The sequence below is a fragment of the Rana temporaria genome, chromosome 4 (assembly GCF_905171775.1).
Source record: "Rana temporaria chromosome 4, aRanTem1.1, whole genome shotgun sequence".
NCBI lineage: Eukaryota > Metazoa > Chordata > Amphibia > Anura > Ranidae > Rana > Rana temporaria.
The window spans coordinates 291,273,532-291,286,177 of record NC_053492.1 but is presented as its reverse complement, the minus strand read 5'-3'; the positions used below and the strand labels follow the sequence as shown (position 1 = coordinate 291,286,177).

Sequence of the window (12,646 nt, the reverse complement as noted above, 5' to 3'; positions counted from 1 at the left end):
AGTGTGAGATGCTCACAGCAATAAAAAAAACAAGGAGTATATAACTAGGTTTAAATCATAACCCTTACCATTATTTTAGAAGTGGTATTGAATTAAGGTTCATGTTCATCTAGTCCTGTTCAGGTAACAACTTTGATTTTTTGATTTTACCCTCACTTTCTGTCCCCCATAACAAACAAAGAAGGCGGACATACCTAGTGGGCAGGGCCGTGACAAGGGGTGGCACAGATGAATAAGAAGCTTGGGTTGCAGCATGACCATCACCTGATCACCACATGGGGTCACATTGAAGAGCTACCTGCCCAGCTGCCCTGGTTCCCAATGCTTGCAGAGCATCTTGTAAAGTGGTAGCAGGGTTCCGGGTGCTGGGTTACGCCCTCTGTACCTGTGGATTCTATATGCACACATTAGGGATCAGGGTTGCTACAGAGCCAGCCTCAGCAAACATCACATTCCTGCAGTCCTTAAGGTAGCAAGCAAAGGGATGGAACATTGTAAAGTCGTTGTTCTGCCTCACACTGCCTCAGTTTCCAATGCCCTATTGCCCCCTTGCTTTAACTTTATCCTTTTTCCCTTCTTGCCCTGCCATTATATTTGACTGTGGCTGGGGTGGGAAAAGAAAAAAAGATGCCAGCCCATCTGTGCATTCCACAGAGTCCGGAGCTCTGCAATGCTCCCGTCCTGAATAAGGTACAACTTAGGAGAATGCTGAGGAGCCAGAGAGGGGAAAGTGACAAGAAAAAGCTCTGCACAGCAGATGAGATATTGTAAAAAAAAAGATAATAACTGTGACACCACATGCATCAATATAATCAAAAATGAAATTCAGTAAAGGACAAGATTGTCTTGATGTCTTACCTTCATTTGTGGTTGGAAAAGGTGGGGACTTTACTGTATGTGATATATTGACATTTTTGTTACTTTTTATATTTTGATATAATTTAGATTTTTAATAAATATATTTGTATAATAATATTTCAATAAAGCCCTGTACACACGATTGGTTTGTCTGATGAAAAAAAATAGAACATGTTTTAAAATTTTCCTATGGATAAAAAACGATCGAAAAAAACGATCGTCTGTGTGGAAGTCCATCGGTCAAAAATCCATGCATGCTCAGAATTAAGTCGACGCATGCTCGGAAGCATTGAACTTCATTTTTCTCAGCACGTCGTAGTGTTTTACGTCACCGCTTTGGACACGGTCGGATTTTTGACCGATGGTGTGTAGACAAGGCTGATGAAAGTCAGCTTCATCGGATATCCGACGAAAAAATCCATCGGATTAGATTCCATCAGATATCCGATTATGTGTACAGGGCTTTTAGGGTGGTTACTAGCTTGTGGCATCCCAGTCACCTTATTTTTTATATGACGACATGTATACAGTATATTTGTGGAGAGGGCACCTGCCATAAGAGACACAAGGAAGGGCATACTTTGACATCAGTGTGGGGGTCACTGGTACCCATTCTGAGAGCTTTTATTGTGTTATCTGGCACCAATGCCGGGGGCTATTATTGTATTTATTGACACCAATGCTGAGGGCCATTATGTTAACTGGCACCCATGCTGAGGGCCATTATTGTGTTAACTGGCACCCATGCTGAGGTCAATTTTACCATGGGCACTGGACAACCTTGGCCAAGCACTGCCATTGGGCACACAACAAAAAGCCTGTAGGTTTTGCCACTTCCACACTCTATCCACAAAAAAGTTTTGGGTTAATTTACACATTAATATTCCTCAAAATAAAATCAGTTTTAGTAAACATACTGGTTCTCCTTGGTACCATGAAGAATGAAACTTCTCAGAGCTTCTTAGTGTGAAAAAAGCATTTCTGTATGGATCATACATTTTATTGTCCACGACACCATGTGATTCTGGGTAGAGGCCCTGCAATCAGAAGAACACAAGAATGAAAATGTTTTCCTTACAGCACTGCTTTGTTTATGAGGATGTTAAACTAAGCAGCTGTACTAAATGTTAACATATCTGAGGCCCAGCAAAGACAGAAATTTCCACTCAAATTCAGAAAAAAAGTTTTCAGTTTTTTCTCTGCCTTCCAAATTCAATCACCATAATTCCTGATATTACTTTTACCGGATCTCCACTCAAAGCATTCCAAATAAATCTTCTCTCACATTGCCACAATAAACTGTGTTAATCAGAGGTGACTGAAATGTTACCTAATAACAGCAGTCAAAAGGGCAATTGTAAAATAAAACTTTAAAAGCATATCTAAACCCAAGAACAAAAATGTAAAATATATATATGTTTACCAGTTGATGTAGCAGGAACATACGTTTGTGCTCCCAGGTGGGCGACAAAAAAGCTCTTTGGGCATGGAGCGTCACATGTTTTTTCGCCTTGCACTGTGGCCAATTTGTAGCTCATTTGCTGTGTGACAAAATGCACATCTGTTAACTATGTTTGGTATGCCATTGCCAATTAATGGCACCGCAATCGTAGTGCAGCGCGTTTTTGCATGCATTTCCAAGACGTGCGGCAAAATGTGCCTTTTGTCACATGTTTAGATAATGCATCGTTAGACCTGTTGTCTGCATTTTTTTTTCTATTTCAGGGTTTATTCTTTTATTGTTCCTACCAGTAACACATTCTACACACAGTGACAACGTTCACCCACTGTACTGTGGGACAGCATTGTCACCCCAGCAAAGGTGTCATAGGACTACAAAACACCCTCCACATGCACACACCCTTCCTTATCTTCATAGCATAGGGGGGGCACTCTGAAGAGAGATCCGGGCACAATGCTATTTGATGAGAGTCATCAGAAACAGAAACCACAGCAAGTCCTTAGCTCTAGTTAAATGATCTAGCCAATAGCAGTAGAATGGCTTCCAAACTTGACTAATGTTATCACTTTCCTCCTCCCTGATCCTCTCCCCATGACTTTACCATTGAGATCAATGGCACAACCAGTGGTCCCTCCACACATACTAGGATGCTAGATGTTATCCTAGACTCGGACCTCTCCTTCAGCCCCCATGTCCAATCACTGGTTAAATCTTGCTGCCTTAACCACCGCAACAATTACAGAATACACCCTTTCCTAGCCAATGACGCCACAAAACAGCTTATTCACTTCTTGGTTATTTCCTGTCTTGACTACTGAAACTCCCTCCTCACTGACCTATCTTTACACAGGCTATCCCCCCTTCAGGTCTACTATGAATGCTGCTGCTAGACCAATATACCTTACTAATCGATCATTGACTGCTGCTTCTCTCTGCCAATCACTTCACTGGCTTCCCCTACCCCATTGTATTAAATTCAATACTAACCACAACATACAAGGCCATCCACAACATCGCCCACATCTACATCATCAACCTCATCAGCAGATATCGCCCAAATCGTCCTCTCCGCTCCTCTCAGGAACTCCAGGACCTCCTGCTCTCTAGCTCCCTTGTTGCCTTCTCCCTGCTTGCCTCCAGGACTTCCCCAGAGCCTCTCCCATCATCTGGAACCCTCTGCCCCAGTATGTCCGGTCAGCTCCTAACCTGTCTGCCTTTAGGCAATCCTATGAAACTCAAGTAATTGGGGGGAAGCCTACCCCACCTCCACCTAAGAACTGTACTCAATTCACCTCCATCAGATCACCCGCTGTCACCATTACCTTTTGTACTACTTCCCCCTCCATTTAGATTGTAAGCTCCATGAGCAGGGCCCTCCTGCTCCTTCTGTATTGAACTGTATTGTAATCGTACTGTCTTTATATTGTAAAGCACTGAATAAACTGTTGGTATAGAAATCCTGTATAATAATAATATAATAATCTACTTCCTAGAGCAGTGTTTCTCAACTACAGTCCTCAGGGCGCACCAACAGGTCATGTTTTCAGGATTTCCCTCAGATGAAACTGCTGTGATAATTACTAAAGCAGTGAAACTGATAAAATCACCTGTGCAAAATAATGGAAAGCCTGAAAACAAGACCTGTTGGTGCGCCTTGAGGACTGGAGTTGAGAAACACTGTCCTAGAGTATATAATGTTCCATTTCCCTGTTCAGGGTTTCATTCTTTAAATAAGCATCACGTTAAAAGTAGAATTCCAGGCAAAAAATAGTTTTATAGTTTTGGGTAGAGTCGGGAATGATTAGAACCTCTGTCACTTCTTTTTTAACCTGGTGTCTGTTGTGAAATCAAAACTCTCACAATCACTGGAACAAGAGGAGAGTGGCTATCTTCGAAAGGGTATAACTGTTTTAGTGACAACTGATTTCCGCTCACTTTTGGGAGATTCTTCTAACTTTTTGCCATATCTATGCAACAGGTAGTGAGATAAAATCTCCCCATTTGGGGGCACACAATGAAATAGAAATCTCACATATTACAACTGTGGAAAATTTAAAAATCAAAAAAATTATTTTGGCTGCATTCCACTTTAAGACCACTGACCACAATACAAACGGTTGATATCAGATATTTCAATTATTGAGAATTATTAGATAAAGTTTGTGCTTTGTAGAATCAGATTTACAAAATGATGTGATATTATTGATGCATAAAATGCTGTAAAATTGTCCTTTTTCTATCACTTACTGTTACAATGCTGTAATGGTTAGGAAAGGTTTTTGATGGATACACTGGTCTTAAGGCACGTGTATATGTTCCACATTTTTCTGAAAATATAATTAAAGCAGGTTTTAATACATATAAGCGCTAAAAGGTGCAGATTGATTATAGTTGTATACCCAGCTTTCCCAGGTTTACCTACAGGTAAGTGTCAGTACTAGGATCCCTTTAGGACCCAGCACAACTCACCTGACACAGCCTTTGCCTGGGAAGCAACAGTGATTGGCCAGCTCACCTTTAAATCACCTGTATCATCATCCAATCAGTGCTCTTGATAGAGTTACTTTTGTTTGCCACTGTTTGAATCAGCCTGACATTCTGCTCTGTGTATTTCGTGTATGACCTGGCTCGTTTGACCCTGCTTGTTCGCTTCTGATTCGGTGAACTACAAGCACCAGCTAAACGTCCACCTTCATCTGCAGCGGTGAACTACAAGTCCCAGCTGCCCTGCTCATGGTATGCGCTCTTGTTCTTGAACTGTTTACATAGTTAGCACACCTGAACTGTTATCTGCTCCTAGCCTGACATTATCACGAGCCATACAAAAGGGAAACCTATCATGGATCCTGAGCAGGCTCAGTTGTTTGCACCAGTTCAGGAAATGGCCACAGAGCTCACCAAGGTGCAATCTCCTACTACCACCGCTACAAAAACTCTATCTGAACCAAAAATTCCTTTGCCTGACCGGTTTTCTGGTGACCGTAAAGGGTTTTGCAAATTTAAAAACAGCTGCAAATTATATTTCAAGTTAAGGCCATCCTCGTCTGGCTCTGAAACTCAGAGGGTTCAAATCATTATCTCTCTGCTACAGGGTGACCCCCTGGCCTGGGCCTTTAACCTGGAACCAAACCATCCAGCCCTGCTAACAGTAGATGCTTTCTATGATGATCCATATTGTGCTGCTACTGCAGAATCAACGCTGTGTAACTTAAAGTGGAGGTTCCATCAAAAAAACTATTTTGCTTTAAACTCTAGCTTACGACTAAAAAAGAAAACAAAAAAAGAACATTTTTTTTTTACTCATCTGGAAATGCCTGTTGCTATGCGGTCAGGGCCGGACTGGGAGTAAAAACCAGCCCTGGAAAACATTTCATACCAGCCCCATAGCATTATTATACCAGCCCAACTTTATAACGTCATTATTTTCTTGTTCATAAAAGAGAAAACCATACATTTTTTAGAAAAATTTAAAGAGCGTATTATATAAAGATAAGACAGATATGAAAGCACATAGGGCTAGGGAGATATATATATATACACACAGTGGAACCTCGGATTACGAGCATAATCCGCTCCAGGAGAATGCTCGTAATCCAAAGTACTCACATATCAAAGTGAGTTTCCCCATTGAAGTTAATGAAAACGAAAAAAAAAAAATCCGCATTGACTTCAATTGCATGCAATACCGCATGTGGCCAGAGGTGGGGGGCGCCAGAGAGCATCGGAGACACTCGGAAATGTCACTTGCCACTTGTCCCTTGTCACCAGATTCAGCATGTCACTTGCCATCCGTCCCCTGCCACCAGATTTAGTGTGTCACTTGCCACCCATCCCATCACCAGATTCAGCGTGTCACTTGGACTGGGTGACAGCAGGGGGACTGGCTGACAGCAGAGGACTGGGCGACAGCAGGGGGACGGGGTGATAGAGGACTTGGCGACAGCAGGGGACTGGGTGACAGAGGACTGGGCGACTGGGTGACAGCAGGGGACTGGGTGACAGCAGGGGACTGGGTGACAGAGGACTGGGTGACAGCAGGGGACTGGGTGACAGGGGACTGGGAGACTGGGTGACTGAGGACTGGGTGACAGCAGGGGACTGGGTGACAGGGGACTGGGAGACAGGGTGACAGAGGACTGGGTGACAGCAGGGGACTGGGTGACAGCAGGGGACTGGGTGACAGAGGACTGGGCGACTGGGTGACAGAGGACTGGGCGACAGCAGGGGACTGGATGACAGAGAAGTGGGCGACTGGGTGACAAACTGGGTGACAGAGGACTGGGCGACAGCAGGGGACTGGGTGACAGAGGACTGGGCAACTGGGTGACAGAGGACTGGGTGACAGAGGACTGGGTGACAGAGAACTTGGCGACAGCAGGGGACTGGGTGACAGAGGACTGGGTGACAGCAGGGGACTGGGTGACAGAGGACTGGGTGACAGGGGACTGGGTGACAGAGGACTTGGCAACAGCAGGGGACTGGGTGACAGAGGATTTGGCGACAGCAGGGGACTGGGTGACAGAGGACTGGGTGACAGCAGGGGACTGGGTGACAGAGGACTGGGTGACAGAGGATTTGGCGACAGCAGGGGACTGGGTGACAGAGGACTTGGCGACAGCAGGGGACTGGGTGACAGAGGACTTGGCGACAGCAGGGGACTGGGTGACAGAGGACTGGGTGACAGAGGATTTGGCGACAGCAGGGGACTGGGTGACAGAGGACTTGGCGACAGCAGGGGACTGGGTGACAGAGGACTGGGTGACAGAGGATTTGGCGACAGCAGGGGACTGAGTGACAGAGGACTGGGTGACAGGGGACTGGGTGACAGAGGACTTGGCAACAGCAGGGGACTGGGTGACAGAGGACTTGGCAACAGCAGGGGACTGGGTGACAGAGGATTTGGAGACAGCAGGGGACTGGGTGACAGAGGACTGGGTGACAGCAGGGGACTGGGTGACAGAGGACTGGGTGACAGAGGATTTGGCGACAGCAGGGGACTGGGTGACAGAGGATTTGGCGACAGCAGGGGACTGGGTGACAGAGGACTTGGCGACAGCAGGGGACTGGGTGACAGAGGACTGGGTGACAGAGGATTTGGCGACAGCAGGGGACTGGGTGACAGAGGACTTGGCGACAGCAGGGGACTGGGTGACAGAGGACTGGGTGACAGAGGACTGGGTGACAGAGGATTTGGCGACAGCATGGGACTGGGTGACAGAGGACTTGGCGACAGCAGAGGACTGGGTGACAGAGGATTTGGCGACAGCAGGGGACTGGGTGACAGAGGACTTGGTGACAGAGGACTGGGTGACAGAGGACTGGGTGACAGAGGATTTGGCGACAGCAGGGGACTGGGTGACAGAGGACTGGGTGACAGAGGACTGGGTGACAGAGGATTAGGGGACTGGGTGACAGAGGACTGGGTGACAGAGGACTGGGTGACAGCAGGGGACTGGGTGACAGAGGACTGGGTGACCGAGGACTGGGTGACCGAGGACTGGACGACTGGGTGACAGCAGAGGACTGGGTGACAGCAGAGGACTGGGTGACAGCAGAGGACTGAGCGACTGGGTGACAGAGGACTGGGTGACCGAGGACTGGACGACTGGGTGACAGCAGAGGACTGGGTGACAGCAGAGGACTGGGTGACAGCAGAGGACTGGGCGACTGGGTGACAGAGGACTGGGTGACTGGGGGATTGGTTTCCAGGGGGGGCAGCAGCCCAATTCACGGTCCTAAGCGCAGGCAGATTATTGTTTTTGTTTTTTTTTTCAAATTACACATTTTTTTTTTGCATTTAAAAGGTAGGTGCAGAGAGGGGGGGGGGGGTTGACCATGCAATGGTGAAAGAGATTATACAGTCCAGATTACAATTTGCAGGGGCAGCAACGGTGACAGAGAAAGGGGGGTGCACCATGCAACCCCCCTCTCTCTCTGTCACCGTTGCTGCCCCTGCAAATTGTAATCTGGACTGTATAATCTCTTTCACCATTGCATGGTCAACCCTCCCCCCCCCTCTCTGCACCTACCTTTTCTGCCCCTGCTTTTTGTAAATTGTATAATCTCTCTCTCTCACACCACCAGTGTACGGTGCACCCCCCCCCTCCCCTCTCTCTGAGATTATTATACAGACAGAGAGAGGAGGGGGGGCCCGGGGGGGTGCACCGTTATATGGTGAGAGAGAGTCGAGATACAGTATACAGGATTTCATTCACCTTGTGCCCGCCGGCCGGCGCCGTTCACTTCCTCTGCTGCTCTGCCTTCACAAAGTCACGTGACTCTGCAGGAGAAACATAGTGCTGGCGCCGCACGGGACGATGGGACGTTCCGTTCTCCTGCTCGGCTCCTCCCCTCCCTCAGGCACATGATGATCGCTCCAGTCCACACAGTGACACAGCGCGGAAGGAATTAGTGCAGCGGCGAGCATGGCGGCCGCAACCCGCCGGCGGCCGGCCCGCCGCTGCTTTTTATTAACAATATGTGACATTAGCATGACACTGGAGTGCAGCTAGGCATAGGGCATGCGTCTAAATGCAAAATGCGGCCGCGATGGCGGCCGTGGCCCACAGCTGAGCTGATTAATTTGACTGACAGCAGGCGGCCTACCGGGAATTTTCCCGGGATCCCGGTAGGCCAGTCCGGCCCTGTATGCGGTGCCACGAAATCTGCCTAGGATTCTGACATCATCTCCCTCTAATGCTCCTGGGAAATGTGTGTCATCATTTCCCAGGATGCAGTGCGCTGTCCAATTATCACTCCCCATCCAAGACTTCCAGGAAGTAAGTGCATGTAGGCTTCACAATGCCCACAAGCAAAATGACAACGGTGTAGATATCATTTTATAAACTATCTTTTTTGAATATCTATGCGGATCGGCGGCGGATTGTAAAATAGTAAGTGACCAGATTTATATTATAAAAACGCAGGATGAAAGGACATACATTTAAAAAATGCTAATTGTGGTTGGAACTCCGCTTTAAAGCAAGGAAATATCACAGCTGAAATGTCAGGCTAGGAGCAGATACGGTACCGAATCAGAAGCGCACAAACAGGGTCAAACGAGCCGGGTCATACACGAAATACACAGAGCAGAATGTCAGGCTGATTCAAACAGTGGCAAACAAAGGTAACTCTATCACGAGCACTGATTAGATGATGATACAGGTGATTTAAAGGTGAGCTGGCCAATCACTGTTGTTTCCCAGGCAAAGACTGTGTCAGGTGAGTTGTGCTGGGTCCTAAAGGGATCCTAGTACTGACAGTAAGCCAATAATAAGGCTTACCAGTAGGTAAAATGAATATCTCCTAAACCTGTATGGTTTTGTTTAGGAGATATTCACCTTGTATGCAGCAGCTGACATCAGCGGCACATGCGCACTGAAGGTCCGATGGATGCTGCCAGAAAATCAGAGCTCCTTTGCCAGAAAGAGGACTCCGGCAGGCATGCCACTCACAGTGCCAGAGCCACGAATCAGAAAGAAATGCAGATGGAACATGTCCACTCTCTCAGCGGTGACCGAGAGGCGAGGCCGGTGCTTCATTCCAAGGTAAGTATTTCATAATGAGCTAGTATGCGGTGGCACCGTCTGGAGAACAGTCAGGAGAACAGTAATTAATGCTAGTAGCTATAACAGCCACTAGCAATAAAATTGCAAGTGAATTCCAACAGGCAAATTGTACCCAAGATGATCAAGGGGCGATGTGCTTCCCCCCCACCCCAAAGCACCCCCACATGTTGAGGGCATGTGGCCTGGCATGGTTCAGGGGGAGGGGCTCGCTCGTCCCCCCTTTCTTAGCCTGCCAGGCTGCATGCTCGGATAAGGGTCTTTTTGGATTTTGGGGGGACCCCAGGCCAATTTTTAAAAACAATTGGCGTGGGGGTTCGCCTTAAAATCCATACCAGACCTAAGGGTAATTTTGGCATGGGGTTCCCCTTAAAATCTGTACCAGACCCAAAATGTTCTGGTAGGGATTGAGGGGGGACCCCCACCCTGTTTTTTTGTTTTTCGGATTGAATTTGTGTTCAAAACTGATCCAATGTGCGATTCTGTATGTTCCCATAGAAGGTAATAGCCTTGAATTCACATCTGACCCACACTGCAGTGCTCACAAAGAGGAAAAGGACTCTTTTTCGCACTGTTGCTGTACCGCACATATGTGAACCAGCTCCATAGAAAGACTTGATTCACATGTGGTTCAAAACGCATTAAATTTGCATATATGTGAATAGAGCCTTACTGCAATTTAACGATACACATACTATATATTTATATATATGTAAGTATGTACATATACTATGTATTTATATATGTATATTTTGTGTGTTGTATGTATGTATGTATATATTATATATATATACACACACACACATATACGTATATATATACACACACATATATACACACACACATATATTTTTAGGTTTCTAAACTTTTTGATGTCTTTATTTAGAGTGCCGCTTCTAAACTTTATTTTTCACTGGTTATGTCACCTAGCGCAGATTTGTACATTTTTACACGTTACCGATTTCTGATATTCCTATAAGCTCTCAGCACCAGTAATTCCTGACAACATACTTAGCTTGCTGATTACAGGAAGAAGTCCATTCCAGGTATGAAAGTATTCTGCTCTGAATCCATCCAATGAGAATAAAATGACTGGAGGCTGAGAGAACCTAAAAAAAAAAAACACACAGGCATAATAGATTAATATTAATATATTTTTTTTTTTACAAATTGCAAATCCAAACTGCATTTTATGAATAGAGTTTGATATCTATTCTATTCTGAACATTATATGATTCTTTTGTGGAGTAAAAATCCTATTAGTTCTAATTTGCCACACATAAAACCAAGTGTAATATGCAGAAGTTATTAAAAAGAATCAGACACTGTAGTGGTGGAGTTTACGCTGATGAAAGGAAAAGGCCTGCAGCATGGAAATCACAATAACTAATGTCATTGTAACCATCTTGATTATCACAAAAGAAAAGATAGTCAGTGAACTCACCCAGCTGGACAAATAGGTGTTTGCATTTCATCACAATTCTCTTCTTCAACCCAGCTTTTGTTTCCTGAATAAAACAGAATATTTTAGCAATACCTGAAGCTGAAGAAACCACAAATTCCAGACAAAAAAAAGCAAAAAACTAGCATTTCCCCTTTATATATTACAGGCAAAGAACAGACAATTTACGCACTGTATATTCAAATCACTCCCTGCCCTAAGGAGCTTAAAACTCAAGGTCCCTATGTCACATGAAGTGAAAGAAAGTCTCCCTAGAGCCGCACATCCTTACCATCCCTTAGGTGAGTAAGTGGCAACCCTTAGCCTGGACTCCAACCAGGCCAGGGCATAGCCTGGTCAGAGTCCAGTCTGAGGTTGCCACTAACACACTCACCTTGGGGATGGTACAGATGTGCGGCCTTAGGAAGACTTTCTTCCACTGTAGGAGTCAGGACAAGCTCCCTCCCGAGCCAGCAATCCAAGCGGTGGACTTTCAGCACTTGCACCCCTTTCAGAATGCCTGAGCGGCACACAAAGCAGGCTTCTGGATCCCTATGTCACCTGTACACACATAATAAGGCCAATACAGACAGGAGCCAATTAACCTACCAACACGTCTTTAAGTTTGGAAGGAAGGAGGAGTACCCAAGGGAAACCCATACAAGCACACGAAGAACATGCAAACTCCAGGCAGAAAGTTCTGAAGCTATTTGTATTTGTTTGCTGGTTAACTGCTGACTGAATACCAATAATGTGGACAACTTCTCTATTAGTTGAAATAAAATTAAATATTAAAAATAATTATTGACATACTTTATAAGGGGAAATGACTGCTGTTTGGAAAGTGCACAATCCAATAGAGACCAAATTTTACTTTACTATGGCCAAATGATGAATCTTGTGAAATTTGTTTACAGTTGTTAACTGTGCGTAAAAGATAAATTTTGTTTTATAAGACCTTATTAAAGTACGCACACACACACAACTTATACTCAATGTTCCTCAAGCAACATGTGTATACCCCCAAGTACCTTATCTTGTATTGAGTATCTGTGTGTATTTCAGTATCTTGAATATTCAGCAATAATTTCCCACTGGCACCACCATATTACCAGTGGGGTTGGGCTGAGAGGAAGGGACTGTGTTACCAGTTTTGTCATAGGAAATTGTTCAGACAGAAACAAGAGACACAGAGGTGGGGTGAGGTATTCCTAAGTTAAAATATTATCTGAAAGCAAAGTGGTGGCATGAATTCCCCGGCTGACCGCTGACTCTAAAAAGGAGGTTTCCCTCTCACTTTACTGACTGCATGCTTTATCT

At 45.5% G+C, this 12,646-nt stretch overlaps 1 protein-coding gene across 1 annotated transcript in view; it reads right to left on the bottom strand.

Moving 5' to 3' along the window:
• The window catches only part of ENPP1 (ectonucleotide pyrophosphatase/phosphodiesterase 1), a 141,662-nt gene that overhangs the window by 60,167 nt on the left and 68,849 nt on the right, over nucleotides 1-12,646 (bottom strand). The window contains exons 5-8 of the mRNA XM_040350441.1: nucleotides 11,330-11,393; nucleotides 10,897-10,994; nucleotides 4,568-4,647; nucleotides 1,776-1,895 (exon numbers count right to left, since the gene is read on the bottom strand). Of these exons, the coding sequence (XP_040206375.1) occupies nucleotides 1,776-1,895; nucleotides 4,568-4,647; nucleotides 10,897-10,994; nucleotides 11,330-11,393 (362 nt within the window). The remainder of the gene's footprint in view (nucleotides 1-1,775; nucleotides 1,896-4,567; nucleotides 4,648-10,896; nucleotides 10,995-11,329; nucleotides 11,394-12,646) is intronic.